Source organism: Carassius gibelio, chromosome A19, assembly GCF_023724105.1.
Source record: "Carassius gibelio isolate Cgi1373 ecotype wild population from Czech Republic chromosome A19, carGib1.2-hapl.c, whole genome shotgun sequence".
NCBI classification, from domain to species: domain Eukaryota; kingdom Metazoa; phylum Chordata; class Actinopteri; order Cypriniformes; family Cyprinidae; genus Carassius; species Carassius gibelio.
In genome coordinates, this window is record NC_068389.1 from 11,752,106 (window position 1) to 11,779,401 (window position 27,296).

The window sequence follows — 27,296 nt, forward strand, 5'->3', positions numbered from 1 at the left end:
TAACCGTTATATATATATATTTTTGTAAACTAGTGTATATAAATGTATAAACTAACTTTCATTCATATAAATAAATATTTATGGGGGGCTTTTATTATGAAATACCGGATGAAATCTTTCAACCGGAAAAGCTACACCGGTGAGATTTCATAGGATTTTTTTTATAATATTACTGAACTTTCGCCATCTATTATCACTGACATTTTGTAGAAATAGTTTTACTTTTAACACCGACCCACAGCCTGTTTTGAAGTGTTTCGATCGCTCTTTGAAATGGATAAGACAGGTCATTCTCAGCGGTTCATTCAGAGCAAGGCTGAATAACTAAGTTAATCCTTAACATAACAGTTTTGACATATGGCCACAAATTGAGTTTATCTTAGTTATTTGTCATATACGCCTGTAATTATTACTTAATTCGCACAGTAGCAGCAGACATCATGGGAGATCAGAGGAGTCCTGATGAGAAGCATCAGCTCATCACCAGAAACCTTCAGGTGAGAAAGATATTCCTAAATTTACCGCAACAGCTAATAAACACATTTAACATCTGAAATATACCTGTTATTGTTTTGTAGATCTCCATGTAAAATTATTTATGTCATTATTTTTGCATGCACCGTCAATGAGGAGTCTGTTCTGTCAGTTTCTTTTGACTGTTTCTGCCCCGGTTGTGTTCTCAGGAGGTTCTTGGTGAAGAGAGATTAAAGGAGATCCTAAAAGAGAGGGAACTGAAGGTCTACTGGGGGACAGCAACCACAGGCAAACCCCATGTAGCCTACTTTGTCCCCATGTCAAAGATCGCTGACTTCCTAAAAGCAGGCTGCGAGGTTTGTTTCTGATTTCAAGATATGAACTTATATTCTTACTTGTACATGTTTTAATGATTGAACAGTGGACCAGGGCATTGGTGTGTACAACTATTAATGTTTCTGTTCTGTAGGTGACCATCCTCTTTGCTGATCTCCATGCCTATCTGGACAACATGAAGGCCCCCTGGGAGCTGCTGGAGCTCAGGGTGCAGTATTATGAGCAGGTCATTAAGGCCATGTTGGAGAGCATTGGGGTTCCCCTTGACAAACTCCGATTCGTTAAAGGCACAGACTATCAGCTCAGCAGGTAGCTGCTCTTGTTTATTGAAATGGTGTACCCATGGATTTCAAACAATTACAATGAATGATAATTGACCAAGAACATGGTTTTTAGGAAGTGTTAGTCATTGTTCTGGGAAACAGATTGTATAAGTTATTTTTATTAGACATTTTACCAGCTGTTTGCAATTGTTGTTGTTGAAGATGGCAACTGTTTTGTGTGGTTGATCTATTGTAGAGAGTACACTCTGGATGTTTACCGGCTCTCATCCATGGTCACTGAACACGATGCCAAGAAAGCAGGTGCTGAGGTGGTCAAACAGGTGGAGCATCCTCTTCTGAGTGGCCTGCTGTATCCTGGACTACAGGTGCAGATCTTCTTCTGCTGACATTTTCCTCATATCGGTGGTCTTCTAGAGAGGGTCTGTATGTATTTGTTTTAACTAATAATGTGAACGTTTTCAAAACCTGCTTTTTTTTCCCCTTATTGGTGCAAATGTCAGTAAACAACCCATTAATATAAGATGCTACTTGTTATGTATTTCTACACTTTCTACAATTTATTTATTTGGAAAGAAATTAGGCCTAATACTTTCATTTAGCAAGGGCACTTTGACTTGATCAAATGTGACAGTAAAGACATTAACATAATTTGTATGCATTATTTTTTTTCTTTTAAACTGACTATTCTTCCACAAAAACGGTTTCCAACATGATGATTATGTGAAATGTTACATGAGCCAATATTTTAAATTAATATATTGCTAGATTACTGTTTTTACTGTATTAAAAAAAAAAAAAAAACGGTAGTGATTGGTTACGTCAGTACTTCTGAATACTTTATTCTCTTTTTTTAAAACTACATTTAATTATAAGTGGATATATTATATTATATTCTAATTTGCTGCTTGTTCCAGACACTGTGACATTGTTTTTTTATTTCTATCAGGCACTGGACGAGGAGTACTTAAAAGTAGATGCTCAGTTCGGGGGTGTGGACCAAAGGAAGATCTTCACATTAGCAGAGAAGGTACTTTTTATTTTTACACTTCTTATTCCATATGACAGTTTTAAACTTAATGTGCAACTATGCAGTACAGTGAAGGAGGCACAATAGATGCTTCTCAAAAATATTTGATTTAAAAAAAAATTTATCTTCTTCTTTTGCTTTAGTTTACCAGTAGGAAATACAAATAAATCTAACTCTATTATTATATTTGTAAAAAGATGTTTCAGTATTTAAAGCTGGTATTTATTTCCTTGTAATCATACACCAAAGCGAAATATATTAATCCGTCTTAAAACAAATCGTTCCTGATGCATCGGATATGTCTGGCAAGTTGGGTTGTGATGGTGAGGAAATGTTTCCAGCAGTTAATTGACATGTAATGACACCGTTAATACTGTTATCAGCGGAAGGTGGGGTTTGTTGGGGTTTCCTACCTTTCCTTTGCTTTTAAATAGCTTATAAATGCCTGTGCCCATTTTAGCATCAATTAGCAATTAGCTTAATTCGGCGTTAGTTGCTTGAATGGACAACAAAATGGCTCACTTATATTAAAAATATAACTTTTGTTAAAGGTGCCTTAGAATGCATTGATACAATATTTAAAATTGTTCCACAGAGTGTATATATTATGCTTTATCTCAAGATACCCCAAAGATAATTATTTTATAGCTTGTTGAAATTGCCACTTGGTTATGAGCCAAAATGATCTGTTATTTGTGTTTGTCCCCTTAAAGGGTTAGTTCACCCAATAATCAAAATTATGTCATTCATGACTCACCCTCATGTCGTTCCAAACCCGTGAGACCTCCGTTTATCTTCAGAACACAGTTTAAGATATTTAAGATTTAGTCCGAGAGCTCTCAGTCTCTCCATTGAAGCTGTGTGTACGGTATACTGTCCATGTCCAGAAAGGTAAGAAAAACATCATCAAAGTAGTCCATGTGACATCAGAGGGTCCATTAGAATTTTTTGAAGCATCGAAAATACATTTTGGTCCAAAAATAGCAAAAACTACGACTTTATTCAGCATTGTCTTCTCTTCCTTGTCTGTTGTGAGAGAGAAAAATGTTGTGTTTGCTGGATACATTTAGTTTTTTTTTTTTTTTTTTCACAACTATTTTTTTTTCTCTTTTGTTTTCAGTATCTGCCCTCTCTCGGGTATACCAAACGTATCCACATGATGAACCCAATGGTGCCTGGACTGACGGGGGGCAAGATGAGCTCCTCTGAGGAGGTACTGTAGCATCCACACCTTCAGAGATTTCAAGAAAGCTGTAAGATAAAGCTTTACAGTCACATTGATTCATGTAATCAAAGAATCCTATTGGTTTGACGGGATGGGATAGAGGCTTATGTAATGAGAAGCATTCCTAAACCTGTTGTCCAACAAAAGAGAACATGTTATTACTCTACAAAACCAGTTGAATGTTTGAAATGACCTGCTCTCATGATCTGATGCGACTTCTTATCACAGAATGAGGCAGACAATATATTTTAAACTGTAAAGAGGCCATATCAATTAGCAATGGATTAAAAATATACAGAATTATTATGAAAATACCCAAGATGGCTTGAAGAACATAGATAAACTATACATTGGTGCAGCTGAGTGTTTAATGTCTTCAAGTTTCATCAATTAAAGCATTTCTATCTTTTAATTTATTCACATGAATAGCTGAATGTTTTTTTACTAAATAAGGGGTTTCCTGAAGTGTTATTAGTTCTGTTACTTCTGTGATGCGCACGTGGAGTTTCTCGCCCTTGCCACGTTCAGTATGAATGAAACAATCATTACATCTATTTATAGTCCCTAATAATGAGCAATCCATGAAATCAATACTTCTCTCCAAAGAAATTTGAAGTAGACATATGATAATAATTTTTTTTCTACAGTGTAATGAAAGTGTAATGGAGGTTTTTTAAATTACATGATAAATCACAAAAAATAATCTGATGTGCTATTTCATCTAAACTGAACCGAAAACCGTGGTTAAAGGTGTGTGTTACCGAGTTATATTCCAGGTGTCGGGATTAATATTACTCCCATTCATAATTCTCAAACTTTCATATCTGTTACAGGAATCCAAGATTGACTTGCTGGATAAGAACCAAGAGGTGAAGAAGAAGTTAAAGAAAGCCTTCTGTGAGCCTGGAAATGTGGAGAATAATGGAGTTCTGTCCTTTGTTAAACATGTGCTATTCCCTTTGCACTCAGGTGAGCTCAGGCAAATTTGCAAACGAGAACATCTAGTGAAGTGCTTAATGTTGTTGTGTTATGATTTCAGAGTTTATTATCAAAAGGGATCCAAAGTGGGGAGGCGACAAAGTCTACAAAAACTATGAGGAAGTGGAGAGGGACTTTGCTGCAGAAGTATCTAAACATTACTTACATTTACTTAATGTACAAATTACATATGTTTACCTATATTGAGTTGAGCATCATATGTTGACCCCTCATTGCTAACCTGCAGCAAATCCATCCTGGTGACCTGAAGGCTTCAGTAGAGGTTGCTCTTAACAAATTGTTGGACCCCATCAGGAAGAAGTTTGAGACCCCAGAGTTGAAGAAGCTGGCAGCATCAGCTTACCCAGAACCCTCTAAAAACAGTGAGCGAACATACACAATGCCTAAAACATTTTGGACATGATCATTTACACTTATGAAGCCATTTAATAGTGCTTGTTCAAGTTCTAGATTGAGTTTTAGAGAAAGGAGGAACTTGCACATCCATTTACACACAGTTTAAATTGTCATTGTCTCCCAGAAGGAGGAGCGAAGGGCAACCCTAAACAAACCGCAGATGAGGAGGACGTCATCCCATCCAGATTGGACCTCAGAGTGGGCAAAGTCATCAGTGTAGAAAAGGTAGAGAAAGCCAACAATACTTGTACAATTCATGTTACTAGTAAGGAGCTGTTTAAATAACTCGGTGTCTTGACCTGTTAGCATCCAGATGCAGACTCGCTATATTTAGAGAGGATTGATGTGGGCGAGGAACAGCCACGGACTGTAGTGAGTGGACTGGTGGCCTACCTCTCTCAGGAGCAGCTTCAGGACCGTCTTGTTGTGTTACTATGCAACCTAAAGCCCCAAAAGATGAGGGGGATTGAATCCCAAGCCATGCTGCTCTGTGCTTCAATGTTAGTAGGACTGATAAACCACATTTCAACTATTCCATTCAATCAGCTAAGTTCTTCTCATAGTTATTTTTTTTTTTTATCTTTCTAAATGTGATGGCCTTCAGTGAGGAAGAGCCCAGGAAAGTGGAGCCTTTGGATCCACCAGAAGGATCAGCACCAGGAGACCGTGTTTATGTTGAAGGATATGAATCAGGCAAACCAGATGATGAATTGAAACCAAAGAAAAAGGTGTTTGAGAAGTTGCAGGTATGTGAGTTTTATATATCTTTGTTCTTAAAACATTCATATTTGTGTCTCATTCTTGGCTGTATGATGATTTGACTGATCTCTTCAGGTGGATCTGAAGATCTCAGACGAGTGTGTTGCACAATGGAAAGATCAAAATCTGATGACCAAACTTGGACAGATCACCTGTAAAACACTGAAGGGTGGAAATATTTGCTAGATGTCTACACAATTGTTCTTGAAATCTTCAAAGCTAGAGTTTCCATGACAGCCAGGTATCCCTGTGACATGCACAGTGTCAGGTATTGCTCATCATTGCCATCCAAAACTGTTAACTGACTAATGGAGAAGCAAATGGCTTATAATGACATTATTTAAATTCAACTGTCCCATTCAGCCATATCAACCTGTGAATAATCTAAAAGCACATGATTACTGCTGCAGAATACATATGGGTATTGTCTGTGCTTTACATTGCATGTATTGCCGTCCAGGATGTTTTACACAAAGTACTGCAGTAAATAATGCAATGCTCATTTGTTTGACTGACAAATGAAGACTTTTGCAGGAGCTCATCTGTTATCCTAAAACTCAGGTCCTCCTGTAGTGCTATGTTTGGAAATGGGTAATTGGTTACAATGGTCAGTGAATGAAACGATTTAACCATGGTTTAGAGATATTATACACAATAAACTGTTACGGATACATATTTTATGATTAGTTAGAGTACTTCACAGGAAAAAAACAAACAAACATGAAATTTCATGTAATATAACATTCAGAACTCATCTGATGTTAACCAAATTCACTGAAATTAGCAATGATTTATCCCTATTTCTAATATGTCATTATGGATATAATTATGGAAATGTCTCTGAAAGTACATTTACAGCTTGATCTGCTGAAAAGAAATATTGAAATATATGAAACTGACAATAAAAGTTTGGGAGCCTATTTTCAAACTTCACAATATGAACAATTAAATGTAATGCTTGATAGAAGATCATGTAAATTACAATTCACGTATGTATTGTGTTGTACAATATGAAAAAAAGCGGTGTGGTAGCTTTACCAGATAACAGGAAAAGGATTTCCATCCATCAGAAAAAAAAATATAATGTGGTTTGGGGGCTTATATATGATATGTTTGTATGGCTGTCAGTGATGTTGAAAAGCACCAGGAATTTAAAAATAGTAAAAAGAAAAGTAAATCTATAAATATATTTAATGCATATTTATTTATTTTTAAACAGTGTAGTAATTCTCTTTACTCCCACCTTGAAGTAAATCGATTTTAAAGAATTTGTGTATGCATACTTTTACATCAATTTTAGAAGAAACAGCAGTAATACTTTTTCCTATTTGCTGGTTTAAAAATAAATGCAGCATTTAGCTTACAAAGTGCTTTTTTATCTAAAGAAAGGTAAATATGTAAATGTTTTGTGTGTATATGTTTCAGCTATGGTCAGCATACTGCAACATTCATAAAGTTACAGATGGTTCTGTACATGTATACATATTTTCTGAAAGCAAATTCTGAAAGTTGACTGCAGTAGCACTAAAACTTTCAAAACTGTTAGTAGAATCAACTTCTTTCATTAAAAGCTAGTAATCAGTCTATGTGCTTGGACATATGTGGATATGTCAATAAAATTATAACAGGTTTTTACGCCAAGCAGTGATTACTACCACTAGTGACCACTAGATGTCAGTTCAATCTTGCAGTCGTTACCTTTTATAAGTCAACAATAACGTAAAAGTGACTTTTCCCAGAGCAGACAAACTTGTGTAGAAAAATACTTGAAAGCTGTAATAAAGCTATTGTATAAAACAGATTGGGAAAAAGCTTTTTTGCATACATTTGAAGGCCATTTCTCTAGGCTAAGGCTTTTAAGTATCCATGGTATTTTTAAGTATCCATGGATCCTTGAACAGGATCCATCTTGGGCTTTCATCACTTGCTTTGTCCTCTTGTATTTGCCATACGGTGACTAAACAGTCCAATCAAAACTCAACTCATGTGTCCTGACTCTTCAACATGCAGTCTCTGTACTTCCTGAAAAATGAATATAATCATCATTTACATAGTTTCATCTTTATTTAATGCACAAACTAGAATAACCCGTGAATGGTTCCTTACTTGCTTGCTTCTGGTTTCCTGATGAGTGTGCTTACTGACCAGCAGGATGCACTTGATCATTTTGCCCATTAACTTCGACTTTCATCATTTGTTTATTTGTCAAGATCCCAGTCTTGTCCAGTGTTACATTATCTGTCCTGTTGGGAGTATTTGTTCCATGCACTGGTTTCTTAGCAACAGGTGGCGGCACCTTAATTGGCTTTTTTGTCCCATTTGTCTTGGCTTGGTTGGAAATCTGTATTATCTCAGCTGCAAGACTTTGTTTGAGGATTGCTTGGACCTCTGGAGAAGTGGGTGTTTCAATGACAACTTTCTTTGTGCTTTTGGAGAAGATAAAGCTGGCTGTAGATGCAGGGGACATATGCAAGTCACAGCCATCTGGTGATTTAGGGGATGGCACAGGTGGACCAGTATCACTAGTTGAGGTTAAGCGTGTGTTAAGCACTGCAGGTACTCCACTAGAGGACATTGCAGCGGTCTTCATACGTATGGCCTCTTGAAGACGCATGGATTGGACTGTGGTTGTAGCAGGAGTTGACTTAGAAGGTGAGTTAGACTTCAAGGTCAAGGATTTGCGAATAGGCTTTTGTGGAGTTGCTTGACTAGTAATACTGTGATCCTCAGTTGTTGTGGACTCAACACTTGGTTTGCTATCATTTTTAGCTTGATCTTCATCTACAATTACAGATCTTAGTCGCACCATCTGAAGTAAGGAAGGTGTGACGAGGGGAATGTTGGCATCCTCCTTTGGAATGGGTGTGCTTTTTTGATGACACAGCAGTTCTTTGCTCCGGTTGTCTTTGTTTATGAGGCACTGGTGTCTTCGGAAGTTAACAGTGGATTGGTCTTCCACTGGAAGAGGAGTTGCAAGCGGCACGTTAGTGTAATCTGCTTCGGTGTCAAGTGATGTTTGCTCTGATGAATCATGTGATGCCATTTCCTCCCCTTGTACAAGTTCATCTGGTAAAAGAGAGGACATTCTCGGAGGGGCTACAGTTGTGTTTTCCATGCCATCTTCGTCCACAGAGAAGTGTGACACGTTGTTACAAGGCTTATCTTGATGCCTGTCCTCCATATCATTTTGTACAGTTCCTGTTGGCAGAATGGCATGTATTTCGGAATCTTGGTCTGAACTGCTGGCCATATCTGAGGCATTCGATGACCTCAGTTCTATATTGTCAGGCTGTTCACATGATTCGTCATGGCAATTGATAGATATCTCTGAAAGGGGCTCGTGGATAAACGAGGGAGGTGGTGGTGGAAAGTTAAGTTCATCTTGTTCCTCAAATATCAAGTCAGTTGACTCTTCCTCTGGTGGAGGTGGTGGAGGCCAAGTAGACTCCAGGAGAGTCACCTGTTCCTCTGTTTCTTGTTTCTGTTCATCTTCATCAGATGGTGGTATAGATACTGAGGAGCCTGACATCTTTTTAGTTGGTGGTGGTGGAGGGTGGTGTTCTGGAGGTGGAGAAGGAGGAGGAGAAATGCCATTGGCCTCAGGTACTTCTATACCGAGAGTTTGCAATTTTTTGTGATTGAGAATGTCCTTAATGCAGTTTCCTTTGTTCTCCTCACTGGTTTGATCATTCTTTAGGGTGCATGCTGTGTTCACGATTTCAGAATCTGGTTTGACTTCACAGTTTGTTTGTGCCAGCATACTTTGATCAACTTTGATAGTTGGTACCTTCTTTGTAAGGAGTTTTTGGCTTCCTTTTTCCTTTTGATCCTCTACAGTTCTCTGATCTTGTGTATGAATGTTCTGGTTGACCTCCTTGAGGAATTTTGTACTTTCTAGTTCATTTAATTCATTGTGTAATGTTGAGCTTTTGTTTTGCCTCCAATCTGGCGGGTCTACTAGCATTTGTTCAGACACTTGTGGTGACATGGACTCATTTCGTTCTTTTACAGCTTCTTTGTTCTCCAGTTGAGTCCCTGACTGTACTTTTCCTGTTGTCTGTATCTTTGGTATAATTTGTTCAGTGATGTGTATTGAATTTGTGTTTTGTTTTTTACCTGTTAATGACCCTTTTTGCTGTTTTTGAAGCTGATGTAACCTATGGTGGTTTGGATCTGGGCCACATAATAGTTCAAGTGTTCGTTTATTGTGAATCCAGGTTTCAGGGGGTGGGGGAGATGGGGCTTTTACCTTGGGTGGAGGGGGAACATTGAACAGTTCCCTAAGGGCAATAGTTGGGTGTGTTGGTGTCACCTTGTTTTTCACTGTTGTAACAGGTGGGGAGCACTTTAATGGCTCTGATGGGGTGGTGTTGGTTTGAATGTCATGATGTGCCGTGTCTGATGTGACTGAAGATAGAGATGTCATTGATGAAGAGACTGAAACCACCGGCGAGGTCTGTACACTTGTTCTCTCAGGCTGTGAAGTCTTTACTCTTCTCTTTCCTGGTGAGGAGGGACTGACCTCTTTAGGGGAATGCGTAGGTGTCCCACTTTGGCTTGAGTATCCACTCGAGGGAGACAAAGTCCTATCTAATTTGTTTTCACCAGATTCTTCTCCAGTTTTCTGTGGGGATGAGTTACCTGACTGGAAGTCTCTTGATGAGTTGAGCACTGAAGAATGGGCAGAACTCTTCTCATTACTGATTGACTGATGGTCTTTTGCACTGCTAAGATCTCTACCAGTTTGCCCATCATTTGGGGACATATGTTTGAGATCTTTTATGTCTACCAGTTCCCTTGATCTCCACTTAAGTTTTTCATGGTGCAAGGAATAGGTTCTCTGAGGTGGTGCTGGGGGTAATTTTGTCTTCATTACAGAGAGATTACGGTAGAATGAATGGCTGTTTCTGACATTTACCCCTGCTTCACCGATCTCACTGTGGTCCAGTCTGTGATTTGTACTGTTACTGTTAAAGCTTTTACAACTACTTGAGCTTGTAACATTTATGTCTTTTGGGATTAAATCTGAAATTTCTTTGGTGATGTCGGCATCAAATGTTGGTAGACACTTTGCTTTTGAAGAGATTGTGGAGGAGTTCGAGACAATAGTCTCAGATGATTGTGAATGGCTCCTGCTTGGGCTAGGGGTAGTTGGATCTTGATTTGTGCCACCTCCAGATCGTAAAGAAGCTGGACTAGCTGATGCTAAACTACTCTTGCTAACTGTATTCGTACTGCACTGGCTGTGATCATGATTAATTTCAATTATGTCTATTGCAACAGGCAGAACTGCGTTCGGAATAATCTTAGATAAATAAGTTGCCTGTGGTGAAATGGACATAACGGGACCTTGAGGCTCATGCAGGAAAGAGTAAGTGGTCATCCCTGGCACAGCAAGAGACCTTGGTCTCGTTGTAGGGCACGCTCCTATCCCAAGCTTTCGGTTTAACTCCTCTTGGTAGACAGAATGGATGTGGTTTATTAGAAACTCCTCATCTCTTGATGTATGAAAAACTTCAATTTTCTGCAGGTGTACACGAGCTCCTTTGTGATTTACTGAGGGGCGCTCTCCATCAATTGTTGGGAGGGCAACTCTGCCACAGGAATCAACTTCACCATCATGTTCTCCACTTGGACGTTGCTGGAGTGTAGTTCCTCTTGTCATTTCTTCAATAGAAGTAAAACAAATTTTGTTTATATATATATATATATATATATATATATATATATGACAATAACATAGTTTTACTTGCCCAGTTCTCTTTGGACTTGTTGTGGTATTCCCATTATAGTTGTTCTTCTACTTCCCCTCTTGGTCTTGTCCAGTCGTTTAACTGGGTCCAAGGGCTTAAATGTGGAGCCTAAAGGGAATGATACAACAGAACAGAGATTGAATACCAAGACAAAATATATCATAGAGTTTTCTTCAGTTGTCTTGTTATTCCACAATTAAATCTCAGGTCATACTCAAAGTGATAGGTACACTACATTAAAGGGGGGATGAAATGCTATTTCATGCATACTGAGTTTTTTTACACTGTTAAAGAGTTGGATTCCCATGCTAAACATGGACAAAGTTTCAAAAATTAAGTTGTACATTTGAAGGAGTATTTTTGTTCCAAAAATACTCCTTCCGGTTTGTCACAATTTTCTGAAAGTTTTTTTTCGAGTATGGGTCTGTGTGACGTTAGATGGAGCAGAATTCCCTTATATGGGGCCTAAAGGCACTTCTGCCGGAAGAGCGCACGCTCCCGTAGAGCAGAGCACAGACATTCACTGACCAGAGCGAGAAAGCGAAATGTCACAAAAGAAGTGTGTTTTTGGTTGCCAGGGCAAGACAACCCTGCACAGATAACCAAAAAAAAAAAAAGAGCATTAAGGGACCAGTGGATGAGTTTATTTTTACAGAGCATCTACAGAGTTGTGCAAGTGTTTTTGTTCCCTGCATTTCGAAGATGCTTGTTTTACAAACAAGGCCCAGTTTGACGCCGGATTTGCATATCGTTTATTTCTTAAAGATAATGCAGTCCCAACGAAAAAGGGTCACGATCGTGTGTTGGAACCGCATGCGGTGAGTAAAACTGCTTCAAATATCCCTGTGTTGTTAACTTAGCTATCGGCGCGTAAGCACATCAAGTAAACAACATGCGATGTTGGCATCAAACTGCACTTTCCACATGTACACCTTAAAAAAAAAAAAAAGACGACATAAAGTGGAACTTAGTCATTTTCCAAAACCGCTAAGCAAATATATACAGTTTCAATACATACTACATAGAGACGTCGTCGCTGATGCTGCTCTTGTTCAATTTCAGCCTCTGGATCTGATTCTGGATCATAAATATACGGCTGAATCTGACTGTTAGCCATGGTTTGTTTTGGATAATGTTTTTTTCCTCACGGTAATGTCACAGTTTCCAGACGCTCTCAACGCAAAAGCCTACTCGCGCTCGTGATTCTTTAGCTCCGCCCACACGTCACGCCTCCAGCCGCTCTTGTTTTTCCGGGAAAAAACAGTACAGGCTATCTTTCCCTTATAAATATAATAAAACGAAATACTTTTTGGAGTTATGAAGGATGCAGTACTACTCTATAGGTACTCAAGATTAACAGGATATTGAGTGAAAACGAGCATTTCACCCCCCCTTTAACAAAAAAGTTTGAACTGTTTGAATCTGAACTGATATAATTTTGATTGATGTCACATTTTCTCTGAAACTATAACGGAACAGACCATCGCTAGTTTTTATAAAATGTATGATTTTGTCTTTGCATTGCAATACCACTGCCATGTTTTGCTCCAACTGCCCCACTACAATGTAGATTATAATGGTGGAAAACAAATGTATCATTGAACCTGAAATCACTTTAAAGGGAAAAAACAAAAGAGGCAGTATGTGCCACTAAGCATGTTTTATTTCTATACCTTCTTAAGTCAGCATTGTATACCTTGACATGTAAGTACTGGACGTAAAGAGACTGCTGAGACAGTTGACACTGAAATGACGGAGTGTCCCGCAGTACTATCAGTCTCAAGTGATTCATCTCTTTCTTTTGAGCTTGTATTTTCCTCTGACTGTGGAGAAATGGAAGCCGTCAGTAAAAAGTGTTCATTAAAGGTTCAAGTTATGCATATATGTTTTCATTTTATAGATTTAGTGTTATGCCTTGATTTTATAGATCCAGTCGAAAGTTCAATACCAGACCTAGGAGATCTGAGATTGGGCAAAACTGCCATTTTAATGGTTTTGAAAACATTTTAACTTTTCATGTTAGTCTAATTTTATGTTAGATTAAAGCATGATCTGACATACCAAAAAAAAAAAAAAAAGGATTTTTAATACTATAAAAATTCCATATTTTTGGAAATTGCCATGTATATTGAAATATAATCTTAGGAGGATTACCACAGTCTGATCATCCTGAAAGTCCACTCCATTTTTGTTCTCTGCATGGAAGAAAGACTGAGTGAGGTGCATCAGAAAACACAGTTGTACATTAAGCAGTGCATTAAGGTTGTCATAGATCAGTATGTTTTGTGTAAAAAAATATGGGTTTAAGGTGGGAGTTAAGCTCACCCTCCTGCTGTAGTATCTTCAGTCCCTCCTGGGCCTCAGAATGCAGGTCTTCCAGGTACTGTGGCCTGCTTCCCTCTATGAACACATTCTCCTGGTAGTGCTGGGAGGCTGTGTAGTGTACAGTCAGCTTTCCTTGCTCATTCTGCTTTTGGCCTGCTAAAAATAGAGGGAAGGGCAATGTATTGTTATTCATGTAAAAATTGATGCAGTCATTACCCCAAACTTCTCCTAAACATGAAGCAGGAGATTATCAAAGTTATTAAGGAGAATTTAAGGAAAATTGAACCGTTTCTTCCAATCAAATCAAAACAGTGATGCATCAGCAAAGTCAACATCATACAAAATACCCCTTCAAATTTTTTGTAATACTTTAGGGAACAATTCTTACTATTAACTAGTTGCTCATTAGCATGCATATTACTAGCATATGGGATGTTTATTTGTACTAATAAAGAACATATTTATGCCTTACTCTGCATGACCATATTTTAGATGCCTTAATCGAAGACATCCTACCTACCCTATAGCCAAACTTAAGACCTACCTTACTATTAATAAGCATATTAATGAGCATAGTTAACAGTTATTTAATAGTGAGAATTGTTCCCCAAACTAAAGTTGACCTTCTTTTTTTATTTCAGGGAAAAATTTGAAACATGACTGATTGAAGATTTCTGCACAACCATTATGTGAATGAGGTGCAGTGAAAGCTCAGACATCTTGCGGTAAAATGCCATGTTCATTCTCTCTCTGTCCAACAGCAACACCTGCTATTGCTGGCTGCTAATTCTAGTCACATTTTGACGGATGTTGGAGGCACATGTTGATTGTAGATTTCCAACATAGTAATGGGCTTCACACTCATTCTGTGACCAGGTAATCTCTTCTGATCTTTAATTCCTTAAAATACCAGAGATGGCCTGTCGTTAGACTGAGGCACTCTCAAAGGAACAGGGAGAAGCCTCAAACTACCCCTATCCTATTCCTTACATACCTCCTGGATGCCTTAAACTACTTCCAAAAGTTAATAAGGGTGTTTTAGGACAGGAACTTTCCTTAAAAGAGATCTCCTCAGCCTCTTAGCCATTTATGCAGATTTCTAACTGTTAAATCGGTCAAATTACCTTATAAGTTTCTTAGTCCACCCCATGGGGGGAGTCAGGTGTCCTGGCACTGACTACTGGCATTGTGATACAACAGAGAGTCAAAACACAGTGTAGGCAAGTTTTAAAATTAAAGTAATGCTCTTTGTTAAATACACGGATCTCTTTCATAAAAGAAAAAAAACAAAACATTAACAGTTATATATTTATACTCCAATATACAGCAAATATTCACCAATTGCTCAGTAGACTTCCATTTCAAGTGGATTTCAGTCAACACATTCATTTTAAAAATGAAATGTTTTTATGAAGCTTAACTTGTATTTAACCTGAAACATTCCTTTAATTTTGTTTATTTTAAGAGTACTGGATGAAGACAACATTTACAAACAATATATCCTAAAGTTATACTTGTAAAATGAAGTTTAGTGTGCATGCTAATGATTTAACTGTATGCGGCTTCTGACCTTGTTACCTCAGGTGTAAACAGTAAAAGTTACATCAAGGTTATGGACTTAAACCATTTTTACTCTGTAATAATGATCTCTATCTGTTTGGGTGCATTCGTTTTGACACTGTTAACGTCATAATGAGCATTTCATTGCACAAGTCCCTCAGTATTGTCAACATTTTAAGCAAAGAGAAGGCACCTGTTACAGATACAGGAAGGTGAACACAGAAAACCTATATATATATATATATATATATATATATATATATATATATATATATATATATATATATATATATATATATAGGTTTTCTATATATATAGGTGAATATTCACATTGGAGAGACAATATATTGACACTATCTTGAATATGAATAATTGCCTATAAATTCTTGAAACTACTCACCCTTCTTCTTAAATATCGACAACAGAGATTGAATGTTTTTTCTTATGAAGACCACCATATCTGTCTTGAGATGACAGTGCAGGCAGAGATCACTGAAGTTTAAAGATGTCTTTTACTTGAATGATAAGAGATAAAGTCTTTCCTAAGCAGCATCATGACAGACTGTCCACTTCTGTGGCTGCAGACTAACTGATGTCAACTAGCTGTCTCTCATGAAGGATAACCAGGTCAGACACAATGACACTGTGTGCCACCAATCCTGCAGCTGCCCCGATCTTTCCCACCCCTCCTAATTTCTCCTCCCCCTTACCCCGGCTTTTGTCAGCATCTCACAGAGTGCTGTCCCCCAACGCGTTGGCTGTTTTCCTCCATTGTGTTGTACACCAACTGAATTTGAGATTGGCCATGACACTAATCTGCCACCCCTAAACCCCTGCTTGGAAACATGCCTTACTCAGATAAGGGCATATGCTCCATGACCCATAGTAAACATTATGAATAATAAAATAAATATAGACTTCAATCATTTGTTATAAACATATAGGGACTGTGTCTAGAATCAAATACTTAATCTAAATGGTTTACTATTATTGGTGTGTTACATGAGCTATTGCACAAAGAGATGAGCAAGAATAGCAGATGTCAGAAACATTAGCTTCAATTGATTATTTCAGGTTTAGAGTAACATAATTACTACTTGGTATGTTTCATGTACCTCTGCAGGGGTGCAGCAGTGTTTTACCATTAAACCATTTATCAGACGTCCCATGTCTACACTCGCTTCACAGTCACTGGTTTTGGCACTGAATAGAGATTCAAGTGGAGTTGGCTGAGACTTCCAACCGAGATATAAAGGTCACTATTTCGGCTGGCAAACTTCCCATTCTTAGCTTTGAACAGAGATTCACCACATCTGCATGCATAAATCATATCTCTTTAAGATGGTTGAAAGGTGTGCTATTATGTTTCTAATCAGTTGATATAAAAAAAAAAAAATTAATCCCATAGATCTTTTTCTTTTTCCAGTCTGTCATTCAAATTGCATCCAGTCTATCAACTGCCTGTTGTCCAACTCCAGAAATCCTATTAATATGTATCAGGGGAGCCAAAAGGCACCATCTGGCACATGGTGTGAGATGAGAGTTGATGCATGCCTTTAAACCACCACCAGACCCTCGAGTTTCTTCACACTTTTTTATTCCTAGATGCACAGAAGGCAAATGAAATGTAGGTCATTTTATGCTTACTTACAGAAGCATAACCTGAACACTCAGTTTACTTGGTTATTAACAATTGGGTTTCCATTAGCAAAGTTAACTTTTATTATTATAAAACAAAATCAAATATTTTTGTTTAGCTTTAATTTTTATTTCATTTTTATTATGTAAATTATTTTATTTAATCTTTATTATATATATATATATATATATATATATATATATATATATATATATACAGGCGTGTTTGATGCAACTCACCAATAAACATATAAATAGTTTTTCGACTACAGCTGGATAAAGGAACATTTTTAGTTCAGAAGTTGTTGCTCTGATTTTCCCATAAAGTCAACTTGTTCTCACAACCCAGAACTATTCTCAACATTCTCTCAGATCACTGTCCTCATTTAAATCAAACGTTTTTGTGTCTATGTGACTTTGTGTGTACATATATACAATAGATGCACATGCATATTGTATAGTCTGTAGGTGTGAGAACAATGCAAATTTGAAAATTACAATATCCCTTAAATATTTCTATCCTACACCCACTGAGACTATGTGCTAATACAGTTACTTATAAACGAGGGATAATTTTGTCCCGGGGCTTTCAACATCACCAATAAACACCAATAGAAGGTTTATGTACCTTGCAGTTGTTTGAGCTTAGTTCTCCACATTTTTCAGTGACTGCATTTGGGAATGATCACAGGTAAGCTTCAAGCAAACAATGCATGTTAGCCATATGAAATCTTCCATAAAAGTTGTATAAATGTTTAGACACGATCATTCTTTGTTACTGTTATACAACTACAGCATTAGTTTGACCTTTGCCAACAAGTGTGTCAATTGTTGAATTATATGTATTTTTTTATATGCAACCCCTGCTTTAGTTGGTTAAGTGTGACTAACAGAGTCCTGCCCTGGATATCAGACCCAAATCTCCCGTTCTGACAATGGGTTTCTCTGATAAAACTGCCTCTGTGTTGTTTTCAAGGAATCTGACCAAACGACTGGAGGAGATGATACTGATGTAAGGGCGTCTTTTCAGTGTCTCAGGAGATGATGAGGCGTTTTTCCTCGGCTCTGCTCCCCTCCCCTCCTCATCATCTGGTTAATTTTAGAGCACCCTGCAGTGCACCACCTCAAGTCATTAGTGCCAGGAAGCAAAAGACAAGTTTATTTTCTCGTCTGTGTTGGAGTTCTGCATCTATCAGTGTTTACAAGTCCCTTGAAGCATCTATAAATCTTCTCTACAAAAAAAAAAAAAAAAAAAAAAAACACTATGCAAAGTAATCCCTGCCTGAAAGCTTCATCAATACTTACTAATAATAGCATGAGGGTTGAGAAGCTTGCAGGGTTTATTATGCAGCTGTTATGATGTTTTAGGATCGCTCTCATTCTTCCAGACACTCAGTCTTCCGTACTTAATTTACAATGGCCACAGAAATGGTGGCACATAAAGTTTGCTTAAAAGGTATAACTACGGCACTGCAATAGATCCCAAAATAGCAAATCAAGTGACTTTTGTTTTAAAGAAACGCAGCACAAGAACACTTTTCGAACAAAGCATTTAATAAAAAAAGATCGGGATTCCATGATTTTTTTCAAATCTGGCTCAAAATCCCCACCCAAGCCTCTCATATACAAACTGATGCATGGGTTATTAGTGTAGTGGCAAATTAATAGGTTTATATATTCCTAATAAGATATGGAATATTTGATTTCAGAAAATCTATTTAGTGTATATTGCTCTCATCCCAAACATCAGTCTAATTTTCATGACGCAGATGTCTGCAAAAGAAACAGAGCCATGGTCTCAAGCTTGAGGTTTCATCAAGTGAGATTCTAGAATATTAATAACAACCTAGGCTGGAAAAATGTGTGTATACCTAGCTCAAAAAACATACCTCTACATTCTTTGCACTATGCAACTGAAATGAACAATAGTGACAGTAACACAGTAACACATATATGCATCGCATAACTCAACATTTACAGCTTTTCTAATGTAGTAAACTTGCTTCGAAGCTCACCCGGTACACAATGAACTTGCAATATAGAGTAGCAGGTATGAGTCCCATGAAACACGCCACAACACTCGCTCAAAGACTTGGAGAAGTGATCTAAAATGGTACGGTTGGTTCAGCAAACCTGCTTTTGTTAGCACTATCAGTTAGATATAGGGTAGGGCTTAGTGATGACGGTACTTTATTTTCAAACACGATAAAGCTTTAATGTTTTATCAAGAAGCAACATGACCATTTTGAAGAAACGTCACCACAGGCACATTTTTCCAGTGAACCTGGGTTCATTAATATACAAGAAGATGGATTCATTTACTTTGTTTATAGAAGACGTAAATATTCTTTTCAAACAGATACTATAACTATCTGTGTGAATGGTGGTTTAAGGCACCCTATGGTGACTAAATGTTGAGGTAACATTAGGCCATGCAAATAAAAGCACCTTCTGTTTCTGTTTATTGCATAAAAGCAATAACAGCGTTTATGTGTGTATTTTGCTCATGCTCCTGTTATTTATATTCACTGGATCTCAATCTGGCCACTATTCTGTCTCTTTATGGGGTTGTGTATTATAATGAATTATATAAAATTAAATATTGTGTTGGGAGGGTTGTTGAATCACCAGATTAAATCAAAATACAAGTCCAAGTCTGTAACCTTTGAATCAATCTTTATGGAAGTGCAATATATTTAAAATCTTTCTTCATTGCGCATTAATCTACCCATAAACACAGCCCATTTACATATCCTTATTCTTATCCATCTAACTTTTTTGACTTGGCATGGCCTTTAACCTATTTGCTTATAAAGACTGTTTTTTTTTTAATGGTGGGAGACTTTTTATCAGTTTTCAGTGTTTGTTAGTAGAGTGTGACCCTGAGCAAAGGCTTTCTCTCTCTTTATCACATCTGATCATTCACTAGTGAAAACATCTCCAGGCAACATGCCGTTTTGACCAAAACAATGTCAATTCCATTGTCACGATAAATACAGGGCAGGATTATACTGCACACATCATTGTGAGGCTGAATCTGAGTCTTTCATATAAATGTATTTTTATTCATTCAGAAGTTCAGAAAACATTCTCTCAACATGATTTTTATGAAGTGATTTCAATATCCCTGCCAGGGATTTAATCTAGGATCTAGGAGTTGGGAATGCTATGCAATGCTGTCTGTGGTCAAAACTTCCAAGCGTTTCCAAGAAAGGCAAAGAAAGAGACAGAAAGTAACCAAAAACATGTAAACATTATAGTGAATATCCTTCCACTGTGGTTAAATCAAATGCATGCTGAATGCAAAAACTCTGAGAGGGATTTGAGTTCAGTGGTATTTTTATTCTTTAACACCACAGAAGGCTGTTGTGGACCGTGAGGAGAGCTATCCAAGCCTCAACGCTCAAGCTCTGTGAGCTACTCATATTCACATAAACATAACAGTCTGTGTGCCCTCTGATTTTCAATGCATTTAAATGTTTTGATGCTTTTATTGTGGCCTGAAAAGTAGCTAGAAGTTGCATTGCTATTTTTGAACAAAAAATTAACAGCTCACAGTGAAAGTAGATCCTCTTGCCATCTATGCACATTATATATTCTGAAAATCCACATTCTTTACATACTGAAAAACAGGATGCATGACCTGTGCATGGCTCTGTGGGTGAAACATGCTTCTTTCCATGATATAATGATTACATTAATTAAATTGAGCTCAAAGCACAATAAGCAGTTTCTTTCAAACCTTACTGTCATGTTTTTGCCCAAGGGGAAGCGTCTTGCAACAACTAAAAAAACATTAATTGCTAATAGTTTGGTAACTAAAACAATTATTTTGTCTGCTATCACTAGGCCTGTAGGGTTTTTAACAAAACACGTATTATTTCCTTTCTGTGAACAGTTGTGCTAGATATTGGAGCTGAACAGGTTCTTACCCCAGGCTTTATAACCATCATTTAACCTTTGACCCCACTGACAGAAAACAGACCAACTTGTCACATCTTGCTGAAATTATATTTCAAAATGAAACACTGCATGAGTGCACATTCATTTCTAAATTTGTTTTGTTTTGTTTTTTTTTTTTTTTTTAGTTTGCTTAGAAACGTAATGGTACACCTCCCATTAACAAACTGCTGCCTGTATATGAGATATAAATACTGAGTTAACATTTTAAATTCCGTCATCATTTATTCACCCTTAAGTTGTTCTAAACCTGTATGGGTTTTTCTTATGTTGAATACAAAAGAAGCTATTTTTTTTACACTTTACAATAAGGTTCATTAGTTGATATTAGTTAACTACTTTAGTGAACTAAGATTGAACAATACTTCTACAGCATTTATTAATCTTGTTTACCAATGCAGTATTAAACTCAGAAGCTGTGCTTGTTAACATTAGTTAATGAACTGTGAATTAACATGAACTAACAATGAATGGTTTTCAGCTACAGAAATGTGGCTGTTTGGTAACACTTAATATTAAGGTCCAATCATCCCTACTAACTAGTTGCATCAATGCACATCAAACTGCATTATTGTTAAGTTCCATCGAATGAAACTCCATCTAAACATTTGGCCATTAAATTTGTCAGCAATTTGATTAACATCCTTTTTTAAGTTATAGGACAATGGAAAGCTGTCAGGAAATGGAAAAATACTATGTATGTGCTTCCAGCTAGTTGATAAGTTTGGACATTTCTTTGGTATTATTCTAATGTGAGATTGATATGGGGGATGTGTGCTATATTACCTCACTAAATTCTGTGAAAATGTTACCAGCATTCCATTTGTCAGTTACCATCCTTTCCTAAAACAAGGCAAACCCTGTTCAATACGACCACATAAAGATACTTTCACTATTGATTTTAAGAAATGACTGCAAACAATGGCAATGGTGGCTTGTAATCAACTGACAGTCAATCCAGTTTACCCTGTCAGGTGCTACCGAGCTAAATTTGTCACAAGAAGCAGAAGCTGTAAGTGAGTTGCTCATGTCTTGAGCTGTCTAATTTGTTAGACAGAATGACAGGCAAAGATGCCACCTGGATTACTGCTGTGACATAAATACGGCTGACTTTGACAACCCGAAGAAGACCATCATCAGCAGCATTTTAGTGAACTGAAGTTGAAGATCATCACAATTCAGCACGGACACTAAATCACATCACATATTGACTTCATTAGGGAAATTAGGAAGTAAGTATAGAGTATCTGGAGTCTGTCATATGGTATATATGCTCTGAACTAACATCAGTCTTGTGACTCAGTGACATTACATAAACTTGAGCCTATACAGAGCTGTTAATTTTTGATTAAGCAGAATTTGATTTAAGAGTAGTTACAAATCAAAAACAGCTCCCTTATTGGTGTGTGTGTGTGTGTGTGTGTGTGTGTGTGTGTGTGTTACTTTAACAAGCTAATAACACAAAGAGCAGTTCTGTGTATGCTAATGGACATGGTGTGATTCTGATACAGAACAGACAGAAGTTTTCTGAAAACAGACACTACATGTTGTTAAGTTAGTACAGAGAGTTAAATGCCAAATCTGTGTTTGTTGTTAAACAGCAAATAAATAAAAAAATTCATAATAAATAAATAAATTCCACCATGCAACGAGTTTGGGATAGTTCACCAAAAATTGTTATCATATTCATCATGTTTTTCTCCAAACCTGTACGACATTCTCTCTTTATCAGAACACAAAATTAAAAGGTTTTTGCAGAGTTTGTTAGCTGCATAATGCAAAGCTGGCCTGTTGTAAATGGTCACAAAACATAATTTCACTGTATGGAAATTAACAGCAAAAAACATCTTCAAAATACATATTCTTTTGTGTTCCATGGAGGAAAGAAATCAAACACATTTGAAACAACATGAGCATGAAACTTCATTTTTTGGTAAACCATCAGACGACTGTTAGCTGAATTCAACCCTAACCCTAGTTACAGTAGTTACTATAATTACTATGAGTGGAGGAGACAGCCATCCAGAAAGGTATTTGCAAAATGCAGTAAACGAAGTTTTAACTAATGCTTCTTGGACAACAGAGGCTTCTGAATTTATAGGCTACAGAAATCTCCCATACTGCTTTAATAATTTTATCTTAGCATGCATTAGGATAAACACATCACATGTACTTTACTGCAGTCTCACTGTAACACACATGCTCTCCTCTGACACATATACAGAAGCCACTGTACTGCTATCATTGAAACACTATCCAGTCAATACAAGCTGCCTTCTATAGCCTTGAGAATTCATTGCAGAACTTTGCAGTGTCAAGCCTGGTGATATGCCTGCTTAATTATAGTTTGTCTGCAGGATATGTGAATATTTAATACAATTTCATTAAAACCTTAATGCTGCACAGAAGAAGAAAAATAGCACCTGCCCTCAGTGTGTTAGGATAAAGCAGCAGTGCATTATCAAGTGTGCTTTCTTACACAGAGTGAATGCTAATTCAGCACAACTTCAGCACAATGACCTACTTCATTAACAGAACTAGCATCAAACCACTCTCAAGGCTGAAGAAAGTGTCGTCGCATCAAGTGAAAAACTGTGATTCATCACAATTTGTGGACTCAAATCAGTGTTTGACAAAGATGAAGTTGGGTCGCAATCTATAGGCTATTACAACACTCCTATTACTGTGCATTTAATTGGGGGCCAGTGTTTTGGACTTTGGGCAAAAACAGGTGAAACATCGGCTCGGAATATATTTTTGTGTTCTGCAGAAAAACTGAAGTCACACAGTTTCAGGAAGACGTAAGGACAGTAGCATAAATGATGAAAAAATCTACATTTTTCAGTGAACTGTCCCATTATATGCACATTTTTCGGTGTTGTAGAACTTCATTTTATCCAAGCTCCCATATTTGTATGATATTTGTTGGTTGAAAAGTGTAAAAGATGGCTTTAGTGTTGTCTCTTTGCCTGTAATATAGTAAATCAATTTATCTATTATGGAGGAAATGAATGAACCAGGCACTATTACATTCAGTCACAATGGCTTTACATTGGGCCCTTTTCTATTTCTCCTAGCGCTACTGTACCTTCTAGATGAGGGCAATAGAAACAAAACTCCAGTTAAAACACATTTCTGAATGATATGAAACAACTATCTTAGTTCAGAAAACAGATTGACATTGGCAGGGATTCTTGAAACAACATTTGGCGGGTTCTTTCAGTTGCAACTCCAAATAATAAAGGGAACTGAGGAACCCTTGCCAGTCTGAGAACAAATCCAATCCTGAGGTCATTTAACATTTAAACTGTTACCTATGTCTATTTGGGGTATGAAAGGATTTCCCTCCGCTGACACAGATTATCCTGCTGTTCTATAACTCTCTTTGGACTGTGCTTGATTGAAGCACTTTTAACTGAAACTTCAAAGGGCGAAGGATGTGCACACACCTACGCCAGTCACAGAATTTAAAGGGATTAGTTGAGTGCTGCTCATGGGATAATAAAAAATGTAATACCTCGCCCACTTCAGTCTGTTGGTATGGAATTATTCATTACTACATCCGAGTGGCTTCTCACCGTGTTTTGTCTTTAACAGTTGCAAAGTTTGAACACCGAATAGTACAAATCTGCTGGGATTATTCAAGTCGAGTCAATTATGACAGTCTTTTCATTTTGGGTGACTTATCCCTTTATTGTGGTTCAGTATAGTAGTCAAGATATTTTAAAGAATGGGCTGCTTTGTTATGCTGTTGGTAAGTTTTAATACATTAGCAATTTTCAATATTTTGTTATATTTTGTCTGATCTAGTTCAAATGTAACTGGGAGATAGAAGTCAAGCAGCACTTAATGTGGGTTGTATTCTTTTATGAACTTTTAGCTTTATATAAGTTGTTACTATCCACTGCTGCTATAAATTCAATTGTAGGTTTCAGGAAATAAAGACAGTCACACAAAATCTTATGACTATTGTGTAAGCATCGCAAGTTATTTCAGGAGTATGACACAAACTCTTTTCAAACTTGTTTTGACTGCTAAAATGAAATTAAAAATGAGATTGTCTGCAGAGAATCCCACACTGAGCATTCAGTTTGGACCACACACAGAGTTTCTGCTGAATAACAGGCTATAACAGCACTGCCAGAGTAAGAGGATTTCCCAAACAAAAGCACACCCACTCTTCCTTTCTTCTTCAGCTGTACTTCTGCTTTCTTCCCTCTCTAGAGGTTCCTGAAGGTCAGCTTTTTTTGTATTGTTCAGAAGATATGATGTGATATTTCTGATGTGAAAGGGATATTGTGACATTTGATCATAAACAAGGACACAAACTCTCACATCAACGTTTCTCACCCTCATCTGCATAAAAAGCACATAGATGTCATGCATATTAAAAATGAAGTCTGTCATTTCAGTGTTTATTTTAACCCACGAGTGGCATATGTCATTTATTTATTTGAAGTGTTCATATCGAAAATCATGGTTTAAAGTTTTAAACCTGTTTTGTTAAGTTTGTCTAAAAGCAAATGACACTCCTCAAATGTGTTTAAATAGTATTTTCGCTCGACACCAGAGTACTGATATGCAGAACACATACTGACTGGCTTTACTGACTGATTAAATTATTCTGGGGTTTGTATGTACTGTAATTATGATGAAAATATGATGCATCTTTTAAAAAGATGTCACAGTAAACATTTAAGGACCACAGAAGTCTGTATTAATACTAAATTAAACTGATTAACAAAATGTTTTAGTTTTTTCTTAAGAAAGAAGAATCTTTTCTTTAGAATCATAATCATAATTTAGCTTTCATCAATTTAGCTTTTGTTTATGGTGAAATTAAGTGGTAATAAGCCATCTAAAGAAAAAAAAAGAACATCTAAAGAAAATATACTGCATTGTATGAACCTATGCAGAATGTTCTGTAAAGATTCCCTGCTGGATTTATATGATACAACGATACATCGACTCTAGTTGAACATTCATCATAGATGCATAAATATTTGTTGAGCAAACTAATGCAATGTGTGTTGTCTTCTCTAAGATGCCTGACAAATCTCTGCAAAACATGTTCCACCGTAGCAGCACTGACAGGTGTATTTTCAGGAGAAAGGTCAATAGCTCAGCCTTTCTTTCAGTTCCTGCTTCCTGCAGCAGTCTGCTGACCCTCCCCCAATGTCACTTTAACTGCAGCCTTGTTCACTGGGATGAGCGATCTGTCAGAGTTATGTCCAGTGTTAATCATCGTTCACGTGACCCTGAAGAGAGATCTAACATACCGTGAGCCATGATTCTCCAGTGCACGATTCCTGCAGCTCAGGCACTGATGAAGTGAGGAGAACACATTCTCCTTTATCCAACGTCCATCTATCAATCTCTAACATCACTTATGTCTCAAGGACCTTGAGCATCTTTGGTTGAATAGTTTCCTGCACACAAGGTGGAGCTCAGCTACAAGAACACTTATTTTGCTGTAAATATTTAAACCGCTATAGACCGTTGGACACACGTATGCAGCACTGCTGCCACAGGGGCCGACCCCTCTGTTGTGTATTCTGCCCAGTCACGCGTGAGGAGAGAGACTGGTATGCTGGAATGCATTCAGATTCAGCTCTTCTGAATAAACAGCTCGATGAATGAGTAAAGCTATGCATGAAGACAATCCAAGGAAGAGTCAACAGTCGCTCGATACAGCATAGCGTTCAAACCTTTGCTCCACAGTCAGTGCTCATCGATTTTGTGAGTAGGTTTGGTCTTGGCAAACTAAATCTGCTGCTACACTGTTGCTACAGTTCTGCTAAAAGAAAATGAAAAGGAAACATGCTGCTTGTGCTACAAAAAGGAAGATCCCCATAGCAGATCTAGGCAGGTGGTGCTGGGGAGGTGGTGGGCTAAAATGAGGACATGCACAGAATGTGTATATATGTGAACAGTATTGAGTATGTTAATCCCATTGGTTGGGAATATTAAACTGAATGAATCAATCGAACACAAGTCGAGTTTCATGGCTTAACTATTCATATATAACAATTTGCCTTGTTGCATTCATTAATGTGAGTCAGTTTTACTTATTATACCATTAAGTACCATTAAATGCACCCCCAATTTTTTATATGTATTGCTTAATCATACTGAAAAGCCTTAATGTAAACACCTATGCAATTTGCTGATTAACTACCATAGTATGATGCGTTGCTGGAGAAACTATACAACTAACCATGATTGTTTCCCCAATCCATAGTAACATGGCCACACCTCAAAACTGTTGACACACTAACATATGTAGATTAAAATGGATATTTAAATGGAATGAACGATACAGAATATGCTGCATGTCAGGTTGCTTTTTGGGCCCAAGAGCATGATCTATTAATTTCATGCCATGCTAACAAGAAACTATGATTCCAACCACAGTCAAGTGTGTATGCTCCATGTAAGCTTCCAATTCTGCTTGTGAATGTTCATTTAAACTATGGTTTTGGGAAACACTGAACCAAGTATGTTGGTAACAATGCTATTTGTGACCAGAGTTTGCTAATGAAGCTTTTGGGAAACACACT

The 27,296-nt window shown here is 37.3% G+C and overlaps 2 protein-coding genes and 1 long non-coding RNA gene across 5 annotated transcripts in view; 2 read left to right on the forward strand and 1 right to left on the reverse strand.

The window, feature by feature from the left end:
* The first annotated feature begins 118 nt into the window (after nucleotides 1–118).
* On the forward strand, nucleotides 119–7,301 carry LOC127935301 (tyrosine--tRNA ligase, cytoplasmic-like). The gene is made up of 13 exons (XM_052533044.1): nucleotides 119–497; nucleotides 684–830; nucleotides 944–1,119; nucleotides 1,330–1,459; nucleotides 2,041–2,121; nucleotides 3,242–3,334; nucleotides 4,180–4,315; nucleotides 4,386–4,471; nucleotides 4,572–4,707; nucleotides 4,866–4,966; nucleotides 5,048–5,241; nucleotides 5,346–5,487; nucleotides 5,576–7,301. The coding sequence occupies exons 1-13, from the start codon at nucleotides 441–443 to the stop codon at nucleotides 5,684–5,686; spliced, it is 1,590 nt and encodes a 529-aa protein (XP_052389004.1). The 5' UTR covers nucleotides 119–440; the 3' UTR covers nucleotides 5,687–7,301.
* Nucleotides 6,686–27,296, reverse strand: part of LOC127935300 (uncharacterized protein KIAA1522 homolog) — a 36,276-nt gene continuing 15,665 nt past the window's right edge. For 2 of the 3 annotated variants that reach the window (XM_052533041.1, XM_052533043.1), the window contains 6 exons: nucleotides 13,579–13,734; nucleotides 13,408–13,448; nucleotides 12,950–13,076; nucleotides 11,254–11,361; nucleotides 7,607–11,167; nucleotides 6,686–7,522 (listed from right to left, as the gene is read on the reverse strand). In XM_052533041.1, the coding sequence (XP_052389001.1) occupies nucleotides 7,638–11,167; nucleotides 11,254–11,361; nucleotides 12,950–13,076; nucleotides 13,408–13,448; nucleotides 13,579–13,734 (3,962 nt within the window). In that variant the 3' untranslated portion in view covers nucleotides 6,686–7,522; nucleotides 7,607–7,637. The remainder of the gene's footprint in view (nucleotides 7,523–7,606; nucleotides 11,168–11,253; nucleotides 11,362–12,949; nucleotides 13,077–13,407; nucleotides 13,449–13,578; nucleotides 13,735–27,296) is intronic. The other variant, XM_052533042.1, reaches the window with a different exon arrangement.
* LOC127935303 (uncharacterized) lies at nucleotides 8,965–18,536 on the forward strand. Its single transcript, XR_008148062.1, has 3 exons — nucleotides 8,965–9,103; nucleotides 14,220–14,454; nucleotides 17,753–18,536. It is a non-coding gene; the product is annotated as an uncharacterized LOC127935303 (long non-coding RNA).

Bases quoted from the DNA above. Each gene is read 5' to 3' on its own strand.
- LOC127935301 (XM_052533044.1), top strand. From the start codon at position 441: ATGGGAGATCAGAGGAGTCCTGATGAGAAGCATCAGCTCATCACCAGA. The intron at 4,316-4,385 runs GTGAGCTCAGGC...TTATGATTTCAG, and splicing joins GCTATTCCCTTTGCACTCAG to AGTTTATTATCAAAAGGGAT. The intron at 4,472-4,571 runs GTATCTAAACAT...GCTAACCTGCAG, and splicing joins AGAGGGACTTTGCTGCAGAA to CAAATCCATCCTGGTGACCT.